Here is a 25,078-nt window from a genome sequence, read left to right on the forward strand (position 1 = left end):
CTTAGTAATTGATGCCAGTTACAGAGTTAGGGTTGAAATAAAATCTGTACATGGATTCCCTGCTTCATACATTGCTACAAGTATAAGGAAAACGTGACCCAGTCTGGAAAAAGGGGTCTTATTGCCTATTTAAAAGTATCAAGAAATGCTGGTTTTAAGAATTAGTGTGTTGTAGCTTGCTAATGGTTGAAGCTTTGTGTACAAAATTTTCACACGTTTTATACCAATTTCTTACCTTCCACAACATCCACTGTACAAGTAGCCAACAGCTAGGTTTCCCACCATTTTAAGTAGTTTTTAAACCATGATGTATCAGGCAAGCTCAAAAAGGGGAGGCCAACAGGGGCCCGGAAGGAGGGTAAGAGGCTGTTTTAAAAATTGAAAAGGAAGGCATAAGGATGAATTAGGCCAAGTTTTGGGCCATTCAAGTCTCAAAACTGGTTACTGGTTAAAACAAAAGAAAATTTACAGTACAGAGCTTTATTCAACACCACGGAGCTGTACAGCCACACACAGCCACCCCCAGGCTGATCAGAACTCCATTAAGGCCCCACACCGTATGTATGGATCGCCATTGGGCTTGGGAAAAGCAGCCAGCAAAAGCAGACCACTCAAGTGTAGCTGATTTTGTTAGTGAAATTAGATAGTTTATTCATGTAACTTTGTGTTCTTGATGAAAAATTGAATCTGCTGACATGGGGGATAAGACCAATTTTCCCAGACTAGGTTACAAATTAGGAATTTAAAGTTGAATTAGGGATCGTAGAAATGAAAAGCAGGGAAACGAAGGAGGTTTCCTACACCTGCAGATATACCAGTGGACATATCTGCAGGTGTGGGCGACCTCCCTTGTTTCCCTAGTTTTTATTTCTAATAGTTTTCTATGATCCCTAATCAAACTTTAAATTCCTAATTTTTCCTTATACTTGTTTGTTTACTTTTTTGTAGCATTATTATGACTGGTGAACCCACACATACCACATCAAAAAGAAAGGATGGCACCAGAGTTCCCCAGGTATCAATTACTGACTTGAAAGTGAACTAGCCATTATGCGCCGATATCAGCTATGTTCACCCTGTTACACAGCTCTATAGATGAAGAACAGAAGGAGAAGCACCTCTGCAATCAATCCAGTCACCATGAAAATATGGATGATTTGAGTAGCCATTACACTTCGCTTTCACCTGTTTCAGTTCATTACACAACATTACAAACAAAGAACAGTACATAAGAGAAGCATCCCTGCAATCAATCCAGTTGCTACGAAAAATATGGGCAAGTTACCAACACAGCCACAGTGAAGCCACATTGTGCTATTGTGAATTGACACCTTACATTGTCAGCAAAAAGAACTGGAACACAAAGGAGGACAAAGGTAAGTCCATGATGCATGTATTGTATGTACTGTGGTAGGCAAAAAGGCACATCTTGTAACGAAGCAATGTTGAATAGCAAAGAAATCAAGCCCGTAGCTATATCCATTGTCAAGTTATGCTTGGCTGTAGGCATCAGTTAGTTAGTTAGTTGATAAAATTCTATGAATTAGAAAAATTTTAAAACTCCCTTCATGACAACTTGGCAGTATGGGGTAGGCACAGCCAAGCCCAAAAATGTCTTCAGACCAACCCCAAACCCTTCCAAAAAGTTTCTATGGAAATTGAAGTTGGTTTTTGGGTGATATTTTTGGCTGGAAAAGCTCTGTACCCTAATATAGTACTGTATGATTGGGTTTCATATTTCCTTGCTATTTTCGCATTATTTGTATCATACATACCATATGCTTTCATCTACTGTACATTTCAGGAATAAATTGATCAAGATACTCTAATAGAACAGTCAACCAATATTCTAACAAGTATAAGAAAAAATAAACTAGAGTAGGGATCAACTAGAATATAGTACACCAATAAAAAGTACTGAAACAAGCTTGAGAGTTAGTATATTGTGACAACAAATAACTGTAACACAAAAAGAAGTGAATATCCGTACTGTGCTGTGGAGTTTCCGTAATTGAAATGCACAATAGGGATATTCACTTCTTTTGTGTTAAAGTAATTTGCTGTCATAATATCACAGGTGACATTTCTGGATCAAAAATCAGCATGGAAATGTACAGGAAATGTCAGTGTTGAATTTACTATATCAAACCTGGAGTAAATCAGTATACCGTACATGTGACATTTCCTAAAACATTGGAAATTTCATGTGTCTGGACATTTCATCTGCCCAAAATTTGACATGTTGTTAGATTTCCTGCATGTATTCAGAAATTTGTCATTTACATGAGATTTCATAAGTAAGTCATGGACACATGGCATGCAGTGAGATTTCCTATACTATTCAGAAATTTGAATCAAGGACACATGGATTTCCTATACTATTCAGAAATTTGAATCAAGGACACAGGGATTTCCTATACTATTCAGAAATTTGGCATTTACATGGGATTTCCTTAGTCAAGGACACGAGACATTTAGTGAGATTTCCTATACTATTCAGAAATTTGAATCAAGGACACATGGATTTCCTATACTATTCAGAAATTTGACATTTACATGGGATTTCCTTAGTCAAGGACACGAGACATTTAGTGAGATTTCCTATACTATTCAGAATTTTGACAATTACATGAGAATTCCTAACTCAAGGACACATGGCATGTACTATGTAGTGAAATTTTATGTACTAATCAGAAATTTGACATTTTCATGGGATTTCCTTCGTCAAGGACACATGGCATGCAGTGAGATTTCCTATATAAAATGTTCAGAAATTTGGCATTTACTTAAGATTTCCTTAGTCAAGGACACATGGTATACAATGCGAATTCTTATACTATTCAGAAATTTGATATTTACTTAAGATTTCCTTAGTCAAAGACACATGGAATTCAGTGAGATTTCCTGTACTATTCAGAAATTTGACATTTACATATTATTTCCTTAGTTAAGAACACATAGCTAGAGATTTCCTATACTATTCAGAAATTTTGAGTCAAGGACACATGGCATGTAGTAAGATCAAGACACACGGTAGTGTGTCGTGCAGCCCAAGAAACCGGTGCGCCAAACTGTAAGTATATTAACAGAAAGAAAGTTCAATTTTCACACCTATGTAGCTCTGTGATCCCTAATTCGATTGGAACCAAATTTGCTACAGATGTGCCGGCCAGTTTGGGGAGTCTACATACCAAAGTTGAAGAAAATCACTCCAGCCATTTCCAAGATACAAGCAAACAAAAGTTCATTTTAATTTCTTCATTTTTTCTTCTTCAATTTGCACACGTCGCAAAATCTGCCGTAAAACATGAATGCACACCCCAATCGGGCTGAAATTTGGCACATTTAAGGTTACGGAATAGTTAAAAATGTGTGGGCTGAACAAATTACAAAACCTGCTTTAAACCAAGCAGGGATAAATAATTTCAACAACTGTGTTGTGTTAGCAATACAACTAATTGTGCTTGTTTGTTTTTACTACAGAACAACGACTGTTCTTGGGTGTGTGGTCCACAATAGAGCGATGTTTTATAAAAACGCGCCGCCAAAAACCAGACTAACAGATTACTGAATCCTTATAATTTCAACACAAGTGACTAAAAAATTAAAATATCTAGGTCCTGTGATAGCGATTTTTTAAGTTACTGGTTGTATAGACGTTTTATTGAACTTTTAGTAGTTTTTTCGAGTGAAACAAGCTCTTTGAAGGCTTGTATCTGAGTCACTGGGAAGAAACACGCCAAAAACGCTTCCACAGGACCTAATAAATTTAATATACAGTATCACTATGCCCCAGAAAAGTCAATAGAGCCTACAGCTTTTGCTGTATTTGGCGGCGGAAAAACATGGTAGTGACAGCTGGAGCTGATCTATGTACGGGCTGGCTTACTTGTGTTACTACAACAAATTGTACTGTTCCACCTACCTCAAACTACACTGTAGCTACATAAAAACATTAAATATGAAGGGCTTCACCTTCATTTAAAACTTTGCACGCTGCTAGACTGGTTTTATGGGCTTCTCAAAAAGTATCGATAGGCATTCAAAATTTTGAATGATTGCCCATGACTATACCGTAACCTTAAAGGGCTCATTACAGCAGATCTTAGTACCAATTTTGGTAGGAATCCGATGAACATTCATGGAGTTATGACTGATTATTTGCATAAAATAAGGTCGAAGGTCTGTCACATCCACAGGGAAAACCCTTGGGGGAATGAGTTGAAAATTGCTATGTAGATGGAATAATCATCGTAAGAGTGCCTTTTTGTGGTTTGAAAGGAATTGAGATAAAGATATGACACAAAACCCAACCTGTGTCACAATTACAGGATCAATTTTATTATGAATAAAAAAACAATTAGTTTTCACGCCTACCAGTCAAACCGCTTAGAGCAATGAGCTGAAAATCTGTATGTAGTTGGAATAATCAACATAGAAAGTCCTAGCAGTAGTATAGAAGAATCGGATTACTAACCACTGAGTTATGATTCAAAAGGCAACTACATGTAGCAAATGCGAAATTGAGATACTCTAATAGAACAGTCACCCTAATAGAACATTCAGCTACATTTATAACTTACTCCATTATAGAATTATATTACATTGCAAGTTATCCTGTAGGGAATTCAACTACAAACAGTTAATCTAATAGACAACTCAGCTACAGGCAAGTTATCCTGTAGAGAGTTCACCTAGAAACAAGTCACCCTGTAGAGAGATTAGCTAGAAGAAGTCACCTTGCAGAGAGTTCAGCTACAAAGAAACCATCATGTAGAGAGTTCAATTGCAAACAAATCACTCTGTAGAGAGTTCAGCTATGAGCAGATCACCCTGTAGAGTGTTCAGCTAGAAACAAGTCATCCTGTAGAGAGATCAGCCAGAAGGATCACCTTGTAGAGAGTTCAGCTACAAACAAATTACCCTGCAGATAGTTCAGCTACAAACAAATCACCATGTAGACAGATCAGCTAGAAGAAGTCACCTTGTAGAGAGTTCAGCTACAAAGAAACCACCATGTAGAGAGTTCAGCTGCAACCAAATCACCCTGTAGAGGGTTCAGCTATGAACAAATCACCCTGCAGATAGTTCAGCTAAAAACAAGTCACCCTGTAGAGAGATCAGCTAGAAGAAGTTACCTTTAGAGAGTTCAGCTACAAAGAAACCACACTGTAGAGAATTGAGCTGCAAACCTGTAGAAATTTCAGCTACAAACAAATCACCCTGTAGAGAGTTCAGCTACGTATAGATCAGCCCGGAGAGTTCAGCTAGAAACAATTCACCCATAGGGAGATCAGCTAGAAACAAGTCACCCTGTAGAGAGATCAGCTAGAAGACGTTACCTTGTAGAGAGTTCAGCTACAAAGAAACTACCATGTAGGTAGTTCAGCTGCAAACAAATCACCCTGTAGGCATATGTGCTGGAAACAAATCAGAGTTTAGCTAGAACAAGTCACACTGAAAGGAGTTCAATTACAAAGAATGAGACGAGAGTTTCAGCTACAGTTCAGTTATGTAAGAAGTCACCTTACTACTATTGTGATAATCATTCAGTGTTAAATATATAAATATTTAATCAGACCAAGAGTTCATAATATATAAATATATATATATATTATGAACTCTTGATCAGACAAAAAGGTATACACACAATTGCTTATTTTGTTCCACAATTCCTGCAGTGAAGAAAAAAAACAAGTTAAAAGGAAGCACCAAAACCAGTTTATGACTGACTTTGTGGCTTGCAAAACAAAAAGAAGTGATATTTAAACTAAAACAGTCAAGCTGTAAAAAAAGAGTGTGGCCCCTCAAAAGGCCAGGGTGATGTCTGAACAATAGTAAGACACTGTCCACGATAGATGATAGTATAACGATAGTGAAAATCTACTTATTACCTTCACAGAGATATGCAAAGAGGGATGTATTTATGGATATGTTTTTGACTATGAGAGCCTTTTTAAACACGAATATTTGCATATTTTTACTTTTAATTACTGTCCGATAGTAATTTGTCTAACGATAGGCGATACACGATAGCGATACTATCCCGATATTCCAATATGTTCATACTATCCCCCAGCCCTACCATGAATGTCATCAAAACTGATCGTCGCAATTACTTAGGAGAGGATCACTTGGGTGACCTTATGTGCATAGTCATTGATGGCCCACCACTTTCACAATGGAATGCTAATGGAGCAATCAGGTTGTGGTGGAAGGACAAACAACGTCGTCAGATTGCAGACCACAGAGCGCAACACCCAGATCAAGTGCATCTGTAGAAGATGTTGACAATGACTCCAGTGATGACGAATTTGACTTAGAAGACTGGGAATCTTTTGTGTACCAATAGACTTACCTGCTAGACTGATCAATGTGTTTTACCTATAGTCTGTTCCCGTTCACCTGAGCCCTTGTTTCTTAAACATTAATCAAAAAAGTGCTTTGATACGGGCAAGAACAAATGAGTTATGAGGTTTTTAAAATATCCCATACATTTAGTATGGGCGATTCAGGTGCGCAAACATGTTTACAACATGAAAACATGCTTGTTCCAGTACAAAACCATTGGGAGTGAACACAGCTACATTGAATCATCTTTATGAATACCATTACGTAGATTGATCACCAGTTCTATAAAAAGAACAGAAACAAAAATTTAGGAATTTTGAACTAGAGGTAGGAGAATATAGTACACCAATAAAAAATACTGAAACAAGCTTGAGTTGGTATATTATGACAGCCACTTTCTGTAACTCAAAAAGAAGTGAATATCCCTACTGTGCATTTCAATTATGGAAGCTCCACGGCACAGTAATTGACTGTCACAATATACCAACTCAAGCTAGTTTCAGTACTTTTTATTGGTGCACTATATTCTAGTTGATTCCACCTCTACTATAAAATTCCTAATACTTGTAGAAATATCATACATTACAAAAATCACCAAAAGTTTACTCTATTCAGCAAATACAGCATTAAAAACAAGACAGCACTTACAAATATAGAGTTTGTACAAAAGATGTCTAAACCCATATTCTTGTCTGCTTGCCTCACTGCCTGACCACAGTCACAAGGCTAGAGGCCAGACAAAACAGACCATTTTATTCTGCAACAACAAACTCACAAGTGGAATGTGCCTTTTGTGGTTCCAACAAATGTCTGCCTTCTGCACTTTGCCATTCCTTTTATCTTAAATTTAATGGTCATCTTCTTCATGCCAGGAAACCATACCAAGGTGTTTAGTTTTGGTATCACTACTTTCCTCAAAGGAGCATATTTAGATGCCACAAAACTATTTGATGTGCTTAACAGACTGTAGTATCCTTTGTAACATCAGGTAGCAGTTAAGCTGTGCTTATTAAACAATTGCAATTAGTCACCCACCCTTAAGTGATTATAACATGCCACGATCAGTGCTGAAGCCATGCCCCTTAATGATCTAGCTCCATAGAAAGCAAAGTATTGAAGTATTGTACTATGTCCCCTAGTTTAATCCGCCTATGTGCATGCTCTACTCACACAAAAGATCAATGTACAAGCTAGTAGGAAACATTACAATAGAAGCACTTGAGCTGAATAGAATTATTTTGAGATGTAAATTTCTCTATTAGCATACTGGTTGACTGCTAATTATTTGGGCAAAGTTATAGTTAGAGACCTACACACCACAAGGATCTTTGTGATTTAAAAAATATGAGGCAAAGCCAAGGGTTTTCAAAGCCACAAAAAATCTGAGTGGGCAGTCTCTAGAAAATGGTAGGAGTTTATTTATACTAGTAGATAGATTGAGTGATTGTGGGTTGAGTAAAACATCATTTCATCATAACTTGCACACAATGTACATTGTTATCATACAGTACCGGGATCATGAAGTTTTAGCCAAAATATCACCTTAAAACCAGCCTCACAATACCTTCATGGTGCCTGGGCAGTATTGGACAACCAAGCCCAAAAGTGCCTTCAGTACAATCTGAAATGCTTCCGGAAAGTTGCTATGAAATTTTGAAAACAATTATTTAGTGGAGTTTTCTACTGCCTGACTGACTGAGTGAATGACTGACTGACTGACTGACTGACTGACTGACTGACTGACTGACTGACTGACTGACTGACTGACTGACTGACTGACTGACTGACTGACTGACTGACTGACTGACTGACTGACTGACTGACTGACTGACTGACTGACTGACTGACTGACTGACTGACTGACTGACTGACTGACTGACTGACTGACTGACTGACTGATTGACTGACTGACTGACTGACTAATTCCTTCAAACAAGCATAACTTGATAACAGCTAAGGATATGGGCTTAATTTTTTCAATGTTTGACGTCACTTCACCCAACAGTTACCTTTTGACATACCGCAGTATGTACAATGCACACATCATGGACCTCCTTTGTGTCCTATTTCTTTTTGATGACAGCCCAAGATGCAATTTGCGGTAACTCAATGGCTTCAAACAGGATCATTAGTGGCAGGGGCGTAGCTACACCCAGGCCTGCACGGGAACAGGCCTGGGCAATCATCGCTGGTGCCCGGGTAGTGAGCCTGGTAATAGCGGCGCCCGCCAGGGCATGTCCGTAATTAATAAATACGCATTGCTATCTTTTTGGAGCATCTTGTAATACTTTCCATAATAGTAACATAAAAAAATTGCGTAGTCTATACTTGTGTTTGCCAGATTCCTCCATCAATTTAGTAAACTTCTATGTAATGCCCACCATCATGTGATGGCATTTTAAGATTTGAACATGGGATGAGAGTCAACTGAACACGAGGTCAAAGATGTGCTGCAATTTGGTGGAACCATACAGTGGACAACAGTACTGGTTATAAAGAAATTGTTTTGTTAGATGTCTAATGGAATAGACGGACAAAAGCCAATTCCCAGTCGATTGTGGTGCCCGTCTTGCTGCAGGCATGACTAAGGAGGATCATTATTTATTCAGGTTGGTATGCTAAAGCGCTCAAGTAGAGAAGATAGAAGAGTGAAAAAAGAGTCGATGTTGGGACTGGAGTTGTCACTGATGAAGTATTATGCCTATAAAGTGCTGCCGGTGTCAGGCAGAAGACTGAGTGAAAAAAAAGGTCTGATACTGCAATTGGAGGCTAAGTTGGTCCATCATTGTTTACATTTAGCTTCTATATTTTCATGCAGTAGTATCTTAATCTAATTAAGCTACACAAACAGCAGTGTATAGTAGCTAGCTAGGTACATGTATGCACTTTAAAACAGTTTTTCGAAAGCAAATGTGTAATAGAGTCCACAGAGATGGGCTCGCATTTCTTGCTAAATAGTTTGCATGGGAACAGTTGAACCTTGTGCCTGGGCTATCTAGAAAGCTAGCTACACCCCTGATCCTTGGAGTCTAAAGTGACTACAGAGGCACTTCTCTTACTGTTCTTTGTTTGTAATGCTGTGCAATGGGCTGAACATACTTGAAAACCAAGCTTAATGGCTACTTCATGTTTGAGTCAGTAACTCATAGTTGTGGCGTATGTTCAGACAAAACATTAACTCTGGTGCCATTCTTTCTTTTGATGCAGTATATGCAGGTTCACCAGTCATAATAATGTTACACAAAAGTAAACAAACAAGTACAGGAATTTTAAGATCGATTAGGGATCATAGGAAAAAATTTGGGAAACAAGGGAGGATGCCTACACCTGCAGATATGCTAGTGGACGTTTAATCCTTAATTCAGTCATGAGTATACACTGAAGTAAATGTTTACTAGTATATCTGCAGGTGTGGGCAACCTCCCTACTTTTTTCTATGATCCCTAATCGGTCCTAATTTTCCTGATACTTGTCTATATAAATTATGTTTATTAAGTAATTTAAAGGGACCAGATATAGCCTTACGCAAAAGTCCACATGTACATCCAAATATAGCCTGACGCAAAAGTCTGCAGTCGTATGTGTGCATCCAAGTAAATAGGCAGTAAACAAACAGCTATATCTTCGCAGTAGTAGAAGCCACAGGCATTAAATAAAAGCCATTTTGTTTGCTATTAGTAGGTGATTCTGTTGATGTACAACGATAAAATGTTACATGAAACTAAGTTAGTTAGAAATAGCCTTGTAATAAAGACAATATTCTATTTTCACAACAACAAAACTAACCTTGTAGAAATCGCCTTGTATCTTCCTCTCTGATGAACCAATTGCAATAATTCGGGGAAGCCGTTCCATCCCGTACAGATCATCTGATGCTTCCCCAGAACTGGGCCTTGTTAGTGGCCCTAGGGACTTTTAATTGTCCCCATTATTGTTGTATCAGTTGTGTTCAGTACACATGCCTTTTGTGCTGGGGGTGGTAGGTGGGAATAAATTTTTTAAAAAACAAATTAATTCAACTTTCATGGTGTTCCTTAATTAGAGCTGAATATGAAAGCACAAAAGCAATAATAAAATGCACAGTTTTCATAAAACTTGTGGGTTTTCATGGTAGGCACTGTATAAATTTCTGTGGTCCTTAACAGGGGTGGATCTAGGGAGTGGGCTTTGGGGGCTGAAGCCCTCCCTTCACTTTTAGGCTTTACTTGATCAATATGCTGAGTATTATAATGAAATTTTGTCTTAGTGTAATTATATGATCACTAATAATACAAATACTCCTAAATCCACCTTATAAACATTTTTCCAAGGCATTATCAGTGGATTTATGTTAAAGGTTATGCAACAAGGACCCGGATCAGCATGGAAGTTGTACAAGATCGAGATACTCTAATAGAGCAGTCACCTAACTACTCTAATAGAACATTCAGTGGAAGCATAAGTTGGTTCTGTTACGGAATTTTTCCAAACTTACCTGTACCTATACATACAATGAAGTACTTTTGTCTGTTTAAAAGGTTTGATTCATCTACTTGAGTAGTTATTATGGATGGCAATACTTAATTTAGGTACACAATTTCCATTGAAAATGCTCTCAGATCAATCTTGCATCATTCAAATTTCAAAATTTTCCAGTTTCAACATTATTATTCTAACATGCACCTATTGTTGTGCAATTGTAAGAGGGTCAGGTGCAACATGTGCTTAATTATCTGAACCTAGCTACACAAACCTTTCCATTAACAAAAGCTGCAGAGAGCCATATCTATAATCTGAAGGCTGTATACAGTATATAAAATATCTACAGGCAGGAATATGCATTTTATTTGTATTTTAGCATCTATTTTTCTAAATTTTCTGGTGGAGGTGGGGGAATGGCACCTTACTTCCAGCATGCTTTGAATACTGAGAGGTGAGCCTTGCACACCTCTACCCAAGAGATTAGCACCTTCAGCTAGCCTCCCCCCTTTATAAATCCTAGATCCGCCCCTGCTTAAAGGGTTAAATAAATAATAGTGGTTCAGCAATCAATGGGTCAAATTTAGAACACACTAGTTAGCTTATCAGTAAAAAAAGTAATATAGAAAGGTGTCAAAATATTATTTGTATTGCTGTAGATAATTAATTAACTCGTCCAACACTTAAGTCTTTATGGAATAAGCATTTCAAGCTGACTTTTCTAGGATCTGGGTAATCCCTACTATTATATACTGCCATACTTATTTGACGAATATTTGTTTAAACTGCAGTACCATTTCCCAATCTGGCTGCAACTTCTCCCAACACTCAGATGGTTGGTCAGTTACTAACACTGAAGTGTAGTGTGACTACTGTGAGAGGTATCACCAGTAGAGTGGATATTATATGGAGTAGTGATGGTACAGAACTTGATAGAATAGAGGGAGGTAATGTTAGCTCCACAACAGACAACTCAGTAGTGTACACAGATACTTACAACATCTCACAATTGAACACAACTGATGATGGTAGAGAATACCAGTGTGTGGTGGTGATCAACACTAGTCCACCAGTAATGGCTAATGATAGTGTTACACTGGATGTGATGGGTTAGTGTGTATTGTTCAATGTTCCTTTGCTATGTATTCATTTCCTCCACAGTTCTTCCTCCTATAGTTGTCATATTACCATCTGATCCAATACAAGGAGCTATGGTGGGTAATCCCCAAATAATGGAGTGTAGAGTGAGTACAGTTAGTGGAGTGGAGTCCAGTTCAGTAATGATCATGTGGATGGGACCTGGAGGAGACACTATTACAAATGATAGTAGAGTGACCATCAGTCCAACCAGTAGTAGTGGTAACAATTACTCTAGTAGTATCCAGTTTACCTACCTGATGGAGGGAGATAATGGAACATATACATGTAATGTGACGATACTGGAAGTTAATGAATCAGCATCAGTTGTACTGGAGTCTATAAGTGGTAAATGGATATATATAACAGTAGTACTGTATTGCAGTTCAAACAGTTTATTAATGCTGTTACGTACTTTACTATATCTACTAGAGATGAAAAGGATAGCTGAACCCAATGCAGCACAAATGTCTATGTATACTAAAACAGCCAAGCTGTGAAAATAGGTGTGGCCCTCTAAAAATTCCAGGGTGGAAAAGTTAGGAAATCAAAGGTGGTGGCCAAGAAATGGCTGCAAAGATGCCCATGTCAATCATTGTATATAATGGTGATGGCCGCCACCTTTGTTTTCCTTTTTCACCCTGTTTTTTTTTGGAGAACCACACCTTTTTTTACAGCTTGGCTGTTTTAGTATAGATATTACTTCTTTTTGTAATCACATCCCCAAAGTCAATCAAGCCAGCTTCCTTTTAACTTGTTATTTTTCTTCTTAATCATTGAAGACTGCTACATATTTGTCCCTTGTTACACAACTGTACCCTGTAACTACAGGGTGTTGTATATGTGTAGCTGAACTATCTACAGCGAGATTTGCAAGGCTGAATGCTCTACAGGGTGACTTATTTGTGGCTGAATTGACTTCCTACATGATGACTTGATTGAAAGAAGATTAAGAAAAAATATGCAAAGAGAATAAGACAAACTTTGAAGCCACGTATCCCAGTGATGGCTGGGCAGATTCAGCTCAAATTTGGTGCCATACCCTGAGGACGTATCCACTACAAAAATGGTTAATAATACTGTCCAAGCACTATTGAGCTACAGATACATGAAAACATCATTTCCTTGGTTCCATAAAATGAGTCTGTCGCATGCCTGCACCGGCTGTACTTGGCTACACGATGCACCACTGTGTGTCTTGATATATAGCCTACGCATTATAATGTTTTTACTCTAATACAGCACATCATTTTTTTTCTGAGCACTTCTAATACAGCGTACATGGAATGTTCTAGAATTTCCACAGATAGATCTACAAAATTGTACTTAATCATTCTATACCAAAGTAGAATTTATTTATAAGGTAGAAATTAAGTGAGATGAGGAACTGATAGCAGCGGCAGAATGATAAAGAGTTTGGGTATATAGATGTAGAGGTTGCTGGTTCCAACATTTTTTGTGCATGTTTTATACTTCTCAGTGACTAGAGTATCTTCTGCTTCACGTGTTTGATTTTTACTTATCTCCTTAGCTAATACTTTCAAACCACAAATGATTTTCACTATGATAATCACTTCATGCACAGACCAATTTTTAAGTTATTCCATCAAGCAAATTACCCTGTATGCGTGACAACAAACCACTTTTGCAATTTTTAAAATCATGCATAACTCCATTGTTCTTAATTTAACATGTACAAAAATAGACTGTAACTGTTCTGCAATATGCTCATACTGCCTTGCAGATTTGAAGTCAATCAATAAAAGCATGCACGAGTATTGTGATTTTTCTAAAGTGTGCTAAAAGAACAAGAGTTAAGAAAACACGAAGAAATTAAGATGCTATTTGACACACTATTGTATTTTATGATAATTTGTCATACCTTGAATACCATGACAGCATTTATATTGTGAACTAGATTTACAAATATGTACAACTGGGGGTACTAGTGTCACTGTCTATGGGTAGACTACACGTAAACAGTGGAAATGAGGGGCAAGGAGGCCATGCCCTGTCCCACTTTTAGTGGTAAATTTTTGCCAGGGCCCATAGATGGCACAAGTTAATAACAAAAGATCATGACTCTAGTAAAGAATATTCAGCATCTGATGGTAGATACTTAAATTAACTTTAAATTCACATTGATAATAGCTTTGGAGGTTCCAAAATTTGGAGTTCTTTAGTTTAGTTTTTGGAGTTTTCTCAAAGACATGCCCGAACTTCCAGGTAATTCTAAGCAGTGTATACAGGTATATGCCAGATTTCCTTAACAGACAGACAGATAATTTTCTCTTTTCTAGCTCTGTCCCATTCCTAACTCAATAATATGATTGTAAACTGAAATCTGCATTCAATAATTAATTTTTCAATTTTAATGCAAAACACAACTATGTTTATAATATTCATGTCAATACATCTATTATTTAGCAATACATGATTTATCAGTCATGTAAAAATTGTAATGATTCCTGTATCACTCTCTTGCATATGTGATATGGTGATGTATTGATATATCATCATACGTATCTCTACTTCCAGAAGGTACATGCCTGTTGTATGCATTGAACTCCACTGTGTAATTTTTATTGCCAAACTTACCCCACCCTCCCACTCTTTGGCCTGCTGCACTCCTACCTAATATGAACAAGTACACAAAAAATTGGAATTTTCAACTAGAGTAGGGACCATAGCACATCGATAAAAAGTACTGAAACAAGCTGGATAAAATTGGAAATTACAACTAGAGTATAGGGACCATAGCACTTCGATAAAAAGTACTGAAACAAGCTGGAGTAGTGCATGATATTAAATCACTGTAAAACAATAAGAAGTATTATATCCCTACTGCACCCAAGATACCATGCACAGTAGGGATATATCACTTCTTGTTGTTTTACTGTGATTTAATACTGTGCACTACTCCAGCTTGTTTCCGTACTTTTTATGTGCTATGGTCCCTACTCTAGTTGAAAATTCCTAATTTTTTGCATACTTGTTTGTTATTTTTTAAACCAAGCATGCACCCACAGCTGGCCTTTGTGTGGGTGCTTGCCTGGTTTACTGAAATTGTTTTCCAAAAAGTGTGTTTGTATGTTTGTTTGTATATTTATTTGTCTTTCCACACCCACGTGAGCAAAATTTTGTTCACTAAAAACAGCCTTTATGTGATAAATAAAGGCAATGTAGAGCCTGTATTATACTTCTGGGCAGGTAAGCTTAGGTTTAAGACAGTTAATGCGTGCCAGTTTGAAATATGGGTGAAACGAGTTTATATAAGGATGCAGTGAAGGCCTTACCCAAAGGGTTCTACGGATGTCAAACAGCCGAAAAATAACACAGCTGGCCTCCTAGGTTACCAGGTATAACAAATTCCTTTGTGTTGAAAAGGGACGTGCCAGTACATACGTGAACGAAAATGAAGAGCAACTTTGAGTCTTTGCCTGGAGAATTTGCATAAGAAAATGTTATAGACAAACTACAAAACAGTTAAGAAGATACTTATGTGCATCATTAGTGGGTTAAAGTGTTTTGTTTGAGATTAGCCTCCTTAGCAGTGCTTAGCAACATAATTTCAAAATATTTCATCAATTACAAAATACAAATTACTATGATTCAGTTGTGCATGTAGCAGCAAAGCAAAACCCAACATAAATATTAGTTTAGTACACCGTTAATTAATTCCAGTTAGGTTTGTTTGCTGCATGGCGCCTGGTTTTTATAAGTAGCACAACATCAACTTGTTTCTGTAAAATTGTGACTGGTTGTGACTGATTGCGACCCATGCATACCTCATGAAAAAAATTGTGCTGCGTGCCCAAGCTATCAAAAGTGAAGTATCCATTATGCTTTGTTGTCAGCTATGCTAAACCTGTTACACAGCATTACAAATGAACTGTTCGAAAAGCACCTCTAAAGTAGTTACTATGAAAAATATGGACAATTTCCATTACGAAGGAAAACCATCACATGTTACTGCCAAATTGACACTTTTCGCTGTCAGCAAAGATGAATGGGACACAAAGGAGGACATTGGTAATCCATGAAGAATGCATTGTATGTACTGCAGTATGCCAAAAGACACCTCTCGGGCCAAAGCGACGTCAAACAGTGAAAAAATCAAGCCCATAGCCTTAGCTGTTATCGAGTTACACTTGTCTGAAGGCATCAGTCAGTCAGTTACTCAGTCAGTCAGTAGAGAAACCGTTTAAATTTTTTAAATGTTGTAACAACTTGTTGAAAGTGATTCGGGTCAATCTGAAGGCTTGTTTGAGCTTAGTTTTACCTAACCAATATTGCTTCATTGCTGTCAGGGAAAAATGAGGTTGATGATGATTTTTCATTGGCCATGCTCACTCCTTTGTGGTCCCTATTATACAGTACTATCGTATCCAACGGTCGTTACCAGACAACAATTTCCAATCAAGTGACCACTAAATTGATCGTTTACAAGAAGGATCAAGCCCAACCTAATAGATTACTGATACTCCTTTACTAAAGCCGCCATGTTAACTTCACGCACGTGACTAATCTGTAATTAATAAATGGCGCATGCAATATTCACTACACAATCCCTTGGACACCTTGGGGCCAACTAAACGAATAAATACAACAGTAAATGATACAATAGTCAACTATTCCTATGACGCTGTAATCCGAAGTTGAACTGTTAGTTTGTCCAATAGGGGGTGAAGTGTCATTTGATCCGGTAGGTGCATCATCGGGTGAAGCTTCCTGTTGCACTTCAATTGGAAATAGGTGCTTGACACTCCTTCGTAACAACTTGTTGTTCTGGAACTCTGACAATAGCTGCTCTAACATTACCATCCTTGCCTATCAAAAGCTTGTCGATAACACCCAACTTCCAGAATAGCCGTCTACATGTGTCACTCTTCACAATTACAGCATTGCCTATTTGGATTAATGGTTTACCATGCTTCTTTGTATTCAAGTTGTGACTCACCCCGAGATTGAGGAGATAGTCTCGCCTCCACTGGTTCAAGAATTGGTTCAAAAGATGTCAGTGATGTTTCAGCTTCTTGGTCAGCGACTGGTGAGTGCTGACAATCTCAAAGTGTCCATCATTCAATGCAGTAGTTAATCTCCTTCCATAGATAAGATGCAATGGACATAAGCTTCCCTTGATTCTGTCTTGATCATCCGACAAGTAAGTCAGAGAGTGAGAATTAATGATGCCTTCAATCTCTACTAGCAAAGTACCAAGCTGGTTGTAAGTTACATGGCTCTTTCCTATACTCTTCTTCAAGCTACATTTGACACTTCTCACAAGTTGTTCATAAACCCACCCCACCAATGAGCTCTCTCAACAATAAACTTCCAGGCAACATTTCTAGTGCTCAAATAATCATTGACTTTCTGTGACCGAGCAATTTTCAAAATCTCTTTTGACAAGTTTTGGAAGGTTTTAGCATTATCAAAAACCAACGTTATAGGTAAGCCCCTTCAACCTACAAACCTGTGAAAGGAAAACAGAAATGAGTCTACTGACATGTCTGACATTAATTCCAGATGAATTGCTCTAGTTGAACAGCAGGTATACCAACAGACATATGCTTTCTCTGAACTGGATTTGGATTTCATAAATATTGGACCCACAAAATCAGTGCCTGTGTGACAGAATGGGGGTCTTCAGATGTGCAAAAATCTGGTAGGTTCGGTGGAACTGAGGAAGAATACAATGCTCCTTCTGATTTTTTGCATACCACACACAAACGAATCACCTTCTTCACTGTTTGTCTTCCCTTCGAGATCCGATACCTTTCACGAAGAGTAGCCAATGTGTCAGCAGTGCCACTATACTTGATTTATCTGTGCATGCGTTGAATAAGCAACTTGACCAAGGTGTGGCTAGAAGGAAGTAAAACAGGATTCTTACTGTCAACATTTAACAAGGCATTGTTGATTCTTCCTTGGCACCGAAGCAAACCATGATCATCGATGAACAGTCCAAACTGGCTAACTCGTTGAAAGCCCCATGTTTTTCATTTGTTTGACAGTATGCTGATTCAACACTAAATGACTCAGATTGCACTGACCATATCCAGAGTTCTTCAGCCACTTTCACATCGGTTGCAGTAATGAATGGTGAAGTCTGAGCAGTTTCACTGTGTTGGCGCTGTCGTCTTGATAGGTTTACAAATCTTTGTGCACATATGCTGTTACACGCAACAATTTATTAAGAGAACTGAACCTTGTGCAATCAATTATTGTATGCACACATACCTTAAGCTCATTCGAACTCAGCAAAACACGAGTAGTGCACATTGGATACTTGATTACCTAAGCTTCAGTGATTTCATCTGGTGGAAAGGCGTTGCCCCTTGACCATTGTTGCTCCGGGTTTTCTCAGGAAATCTGGGCCATTCCACCACAAGGAATAGTTTACAAGTTTGGTCCCACTCATTCCCCTAGAAGGGATGTCAGCTGGGATCAGATTGCCTTGACAAAACTGCCACTTCTCATGATCTGAGAGAATTCATATCTCAACAACACGAAGGTTGATGTACTGCTTCCAGGGCTTCACAGTTTGTATCCAGTGCAAAGCTGTCATAGAGTCAGTCCAGTAAAAAGCGATATAGTTCTCACATAAGGAAGTAACAATGCTGGCCATAAGACAATTAAGAACAACAGCACCTATGAACTCCAAACGAGGAATGGTCAAATTCTTCAGAGGTGACACATGGGTCTTGCAAGCCACTAAGGAGACCTCAACCCTTCCATCACTGTAAGCACATCTTAAGTAAACGACAGCTGCAAAAGCATGTTTGGAGGCATCACAGAATCCGTATGATTGAACTGATCGACTTCTGAAATGAAATAACATCTAGCTACACAAACCTTATTAAGGTTACTTATCTCAGACATTATGGCTGTCCATTTCAGTAACAACTCACCTGAAGTTACATGTCCCAATCTAGCTTGTCTTGACACAAGGACTGAAAAAGAATTTTGAGCTGTATCACAAATGGACTGATGAATCCCAACTAGTCAAATGTCTTGGCTGTCAACCTTAAAATCACTCTCTTAGTCACTGACTCAGAACTCACATGGGATGCCAAGTGAGTCAAATCAAACCTGAAGGTGTCAGTAGTGTGATCCCATATCACTCCAAGAATTCTGAAGGGCTGATTCATTGTTGCAACACAGTGATCAGTGACTGTTCCAGCATAGCTTTCATCGTCTTCTACGAGTGGTCCCGACAAATGAAGCCCATTTTGATCTTCCAACAGCATAATCAAGTGTTTAATTTGCTTCATCAATTTGGGAGAGTTGGATTTCCACTTTCTCAAATTCATTTCTCCCGCAGCCATAACTTCTCTGGATTTCTTGAAGAATTCTGTATCCTCACTGATGTCAAAAGCTCCAGTCACTAGATCATCTACATAGAAAGATTTCTTAAGCTGTTTTGTTAATTCAGGAAGCTCTGATTGGTATTTATCAATGTGGTGCATAAGCACCTCCCCCAGGATGGCTGGTGAAGGTCGCAACCCAAAAACTAATCGTGTGAATTGTAAGTATAATAGTTCATAAGGTGACTTCAACGGATCCTTAGTCCTCTAAAAGCTCAGAAAATCTCTATCCTTGTCATCAACAGCTACCATCAAAAAAAACCTTTTCAATGTCAGCGGTAATCGCAATCTTGTGCCAACGAAATTGAACTAAAATTTCAAACAATTTTGGAATATGGTTGGGCCAGTTTCTAAACAGTCGTTTAAGGACGGTTCATTGTTGAAAGCTCTGGCAGAACCATTATAGACAATATGCAACTTGGTAGTCTGACTAGCTTGACGAAACACGTACACCATGGTGAGGTAAATAATGTACATTCTGGTGTGTCATACCTGGTTGACCTGGCTCAACTGCCTACACCACAGTCTAATTGAACCTTGGTGATCTTGCTATACTCAAGTAGCAAGTCTGGAGTGTGCTGTAACTTGCACAGTAAGCCTCTGAGTCAACTCTCACATAGTGTCAGGTGATCAAGAATTTCAGCATGGTCGTCCTTCCAAGAAAGGCTGATACTGTAACAATTCTCATTAAACAAAATGGAGGGTACAGAGGAAGTAGAAGTCATTGATTTCACTGGCACATCTACAATACAATGGGACTCCAATTCCCAGAAATCACGCAAGGAGTTGTTTAGTACATCATTCCTGTTATCACAAATTGTACTAGTAGAGGCTCCCAACTACATTCATGTGGTTTAAAGGACCAACATCCTGTGAGTCAATGGGTCCTGATAAAAGTCACCCTAGCTTACTATTGACTGTTGCCAAACCTCCCTCCTCTCTCACAACCTCGCCTGTCACAATGTTCCAGTAAAAGTTGGCAGAATGTTGATCTCCCCCTTAGGCTTAGCACACCGATTTGCTAAAGGAAGGTCACAGAGTTGGGGATGATTGTCTATTTTGATAGCAGAAGAATAGTGGCGACCAGATAGCTGGAGAAGTCAATGCAGATATAGAAACTGTTTCTTAGTCCTCTTAGATAGAGTTTTACCATGGCACAAGATTGAGTCTTATACCCATTGTTTCCAAAAGTGTTGAAATAAAGCTTCTCAATTCTAGTTTGCCTCAGACCCAGCTTAGTTTGCAGCTTCTCAGTTACATACGACAGCTGAATGCCACTGTCAAACAATATACGCACACACACCGATGTATCACCATGATTTACCGAAGCCAAGGCACGGACAGTCTGCAAAAACATAGTCTGTTAGTTCTTTGCAACGCTAGCAGAACTGGTGGAGACGGTTCCTTCTCTTTGTCCATTATTCGCATTCCCAGCACTAGATTGGTCCACTATTGGGTTTGTCTGTATTGCCTGATTCATTTGCATGCTTGCATATGGACTGGTGATACTTTCTTCCACAATTCCGACAGGTTTTGGTGGAGCTACATTCTCTACTTGTGACTAGTTTTAAGGCAGTTAAGACATCTCCCTGATCTTAACAATATTGACTTGCGTTCTTGTGGGGATTTAACCTTTGGACAGGAGGCAGAGTAGTGCAGGTCACTACAGTAGGCACACTGCAGAGTTGCTTAGCAACAGAGCAGAAGCTGATGGAGGCAACGAAGGAGGTAGCTTGGGATTTTGGACCACAGGACTTTACAAGATCAGCAGACTCTCTTGCTTCGACTTCCTTCTTCAGCACTCCCATCAGCTCGTCAATCTCCCACACTTCCTTAATTGTGTCACGAATGAAACGCAAACGTAGCTCTGGAGGTAATCTAGTCATTACAATAGGTACTAGTAAACCGCCATAGTGATCTGATTTAATGCCTAAAGCTGCAAACTCTCTAATGTGAACGGTTACCTTATCATAAACAAATCTCATAGAGGACGGTTTTTCAATAGTACAAGAAGGTAATTTGATTAGCTCTTCCATATGTGCATTGATTATGTGTTTGGGTTTGCTGAAACGCTCTTGTAACAATTGTACAGCAGCTACATAATTGTCATCATTCAGAGTTAGCCCTTGGATAGTTCAGTGGGTGGGGCCCTCAAGTAGGGAACTTAAATAGTTGAACTTATCCACCACAACTGTGGCATTGTTGACATGTACAGCAGATTTGTAAGAATCCCAGAAGGCACTCCAGGTAGTAATGTCCCCACGAAATTTCTGCAAAGTGAGCTTTGGTAGTAGAGGTTTCACAGCTACAGCTTCTTCTGACATGGAGGGCCTTGTTGGGGATTTACTATGTGAATTCTCTCTTTTGAGAGCCTCATCTGTCTTCCACTTTGTCCCAATTATCTTAGCGGTTATTGATTCTGTCTATCTCATGTTCTATGTCTTCCTCAGGACACAAAGCCACGATTTCACCATCGAGATTACTAAATACTTTCAATTTCCCCTCAAGTTGCTCAAAAATTATTCTTAATCAATCTGTTTCTGGTTCCACAAGTCCAACTAGTGCATCAATTTCCTTGATTAGTTTAGTCAGAATGCCCCAATGACCTTGACAAATTAATCTCAGTCTCTCTAGCTTCTTCCACTCTTCGGTGGCCATACAACAGTCTGGTGATGGATATCGATCGAATAAAGAAGACAAAACAAACAATGGCGTCAACAATTAAATCACTCCACCTTATTGAATACCGTTCACGGTAAAGAGAAGGGTGTACTGCACCATGGTACCAGGTAATTCGCCTCAGGTTAGAAAATCACTTGGCACATGTAGGTGGATCAATAGAATCGTGCCCCACATTGGGCACCAGATTTTCCAACCGTCGTTACCAGACGACAATTTCCAATCAAGTGGACCACTAAATTGGTCATTTACAAGGAAGATCGAGCCCAGCCTAATAGATTACTGATTCTCCTTTACTAAAGCTGCCATGTTAACTTCACACACGTGACTAATCTGTAATTAATTAAACGACACTCACAATATTCACTACAATGTGATAATAGTGATATACTGAAATTTTGTGCAAAATTAAGACACACAGTAGTGTGTCGTGCAGCCAAGAAAGCTGTTGTGCCATTGTGGGTAGATTGACAAGCATATGTAGCTGGGGAATCAGAAACAGTGGAAATGGAAAACGGAAATGGCTAAATCATCATATAAATGTACCCTAGAGTAAAACCCTTGTTTAGAGGCCACCTCTTAAAAATACCACCTTCTTATAAAGACCACCTTCTTATAAAGACCACCTCCATACAAATACTACATTGTAATTAGATTTCAAAAGGCATACAGACTTATAAGATCTCTTCATGGTCACCTTTTATATAACCACCCTCTTCACAAAGACCATCTCTTCACATTGTAATAATAGCTAGGTACCAAACATCTATTTCAGGTCAGCTAAAAAGATTAGGCTTTTAAGGTCATCATCTCCATATGAGACCTCATTTTTCATTGATACAGTAGGTTGTAGTGTACTAGCTACATTTCACTTGCATGGACTATTTGAAAGCTGTTTTGATAAAGTCATGAAATAGATGTTTGGAACCTCACTATAATTACAATGTGAAGCGGTGGTCTTTAAATTTGTAAAGAAGGTGAAATCCAAGGTGGCAGCCAAGAAATGGCTGTGATGGTAGGTTAATGGCAAAAACTTTAATGACAGCAATTCAAGTGAATTTGGTGCCGAATCCTAGGAGAAGGCAACACAAATTCACCTGAATTGTCGTTATTAAAATTTTTGCTATTAACCTACCATCACAGCCATTTCTTGGCCGCCACCTTGGATTTCACATTTTTTCACCCTGGCTTTTATGGAGGCCACACCCTTTTTTCACAGCTTGCCGGATTTAAATTTACATTAACATCATTGCGGCCTTTTCTTGGCCGCCACCTTTGATTCACAACTTTCTTTCATCCAGACTTTTAAACACCACACCCTTTGTACAGCTTGGTTGTTTTTGTCACTACGGATTTCACTTCTGTTTGTGCCCACAGCCAGTCGCTTTGGAGCTTGCTTTTTATTTACAGATGCAATGATGGTTATGGAAGACAGAAATTACAGTTTACTTGACTATTAATTTTATTTATTTATTTATTACTTTACAGATCATTGAACACAAGTACAAGCACATTAGAGAAATCAAAGGGAAAAAATTACAAGATTTGAAGGTCAGCTGGCAATTAGCGCCAGTTGCCTTAATTACTACTTGCTTACAACTAATTACAATTCCTTACTACAAAATATTAATTTTGTTACAATATTCAAATAGACTGTACATTTTCATACCTCTCTCTTGTTGTTAGCTAAACTCTCTACATGGTGACCTTAATGTTCTAATAGAAAGATTTTCTATGAAGCTGAATGTTCTATTAGAGTGACTGCACTATTAGAGTATATCTCGATCACGCACTTATTACAACTAGTTGACTTTTGTAGTGTAACTCAGTGGTTTTTTATCTCATTTCTTATAAAGCACTGAAAGCTTGTTCTAAAACAATTAATCTACCTCTGTACCCATTTTCAGCTGATTCCATAAGCTAGTTTGCTTGGTAGGCATGATAGGTAATACTTTTTACAGGTTTTTGCAATTGAATTCATCGCCTTTGCGATTGAATTTGTCCTGTTTGCAATTGAATTTGTCGGTTTTGCAATTGAATTCATCTCGTTTGCAATTGAATTCGTCGGTTTTGCAGTTGAATTCGTCGGTTTTGCAGTTGAATTCGTCGGTTTTGCAATACAATTCGTTGCATTTGTATTACAATTCGTCATAAACAAAACGGCTCCAAGAAACCAACCATTCATTAAGAGATGAATTGTTTTCGCTATGGAGAATTACACTTGAGACACTAGAAACTGGTAACATGCGAAGCTGATAGCTGTCTGACAAGTTAATTAGCTTGCTTGCAAGTGACCACACCCATTGCGAATGGCACAGCAGAGTTTTTGGAATGTTGCTGGATAGGCTGTAGAGGAAGAATTAATGCCTTATAAAGAGTTGTTTACTACTGTTGTACTTGAACAAGTTCTTGTAGCAGCTGCTACACCATGTTTTTGTGTTTTCTCCAGCTGCCATTCTTGTTATGGATGAAATTAACTGCAAAACCGATGAATTCAATTGCAAACAGGACAAATTCAGTTGCAAAACCGACAAATTCAATTGAAAACAGGACTAATTCAATTGCAAAAGCGACAAACTCAATTGCATACAGGACGAATTCAGTTGCAAAGTTGCTGACTTCAATTGCAAAAACCTGTAGTAACAAAACTCGATCGTGCGCTTTTTACACATAGTTGGTGTTTTTGTTATAACTCCATAACTGTTACTGCGTGATAGTTACTCCATATACAGACTGATTTTCAAGTAATTCTGTCTAGCGGTTCACCCTGGAGGCATGACAACAAATCGCTTTTAGAGTTTTGAAAAATTGCACATAACTCCCTTGTTCGTTGTCTGATCTGTACCAAAATTGAACTGTAAATGTGTAGTATTGTTCCTACTGCCCTCCAGATTTTAAGCAAGTCGACTAAAGCACGCACAAGTTATTACAATTTTTCTAAAGTGTGCGAGACGAAGAAGAAAATAAAGATGAAGAAAAATACAAAGAAAATAAAGCAAACTTTGAAGGCACGTATCTCCGTGATGGATGAGCAGATTCACCTCAAATTTGGAATGGGAGGTGCCCTACCCTGAGGGAGTTTCCAC

At 38.4% G+C, this 25,078-nt stretch overlaps 1 protein-coding gene across 1 annotated transcript in view; it reads left to right on the forward strand.

The window, feature by feature from the left end:
* LOC136261313 (uncharacterized) overlaps positions 1-25,078 on the forward strand; it is a 92,650-nt gene that overhangs the window by 33,077 nt on the left and 34,495 nt on the right. Inside the window, exons 6-7 of the mRNA XM_066055293.1 lie at positions 11,601-11,918; positions 11,971-12,294. Coding sequence (XP_065911365.1) covers positions 11,601-11,918; positions 11,971-12,294 — 642 coding nt within the window. The remainder of the gene's footprint in view (positions 1-11,600; positions 11,919-11,970; positions 12,295-25,078) is intronic.

This window comes from Dysidea avara, chromosome 7, assembly GCF_963678975.1.
Source record: "Dysidea avara chromosome 7, odDysAvar1.4, whole genome shotgun sequence".
Taxonomy (NCBI): domain Eukaryota; kingdom Metazoa; phylum Porifera; class Demospongiae; order Dictyoceratida; family Dysideidae; genus Dysidea; species Dysidea avara.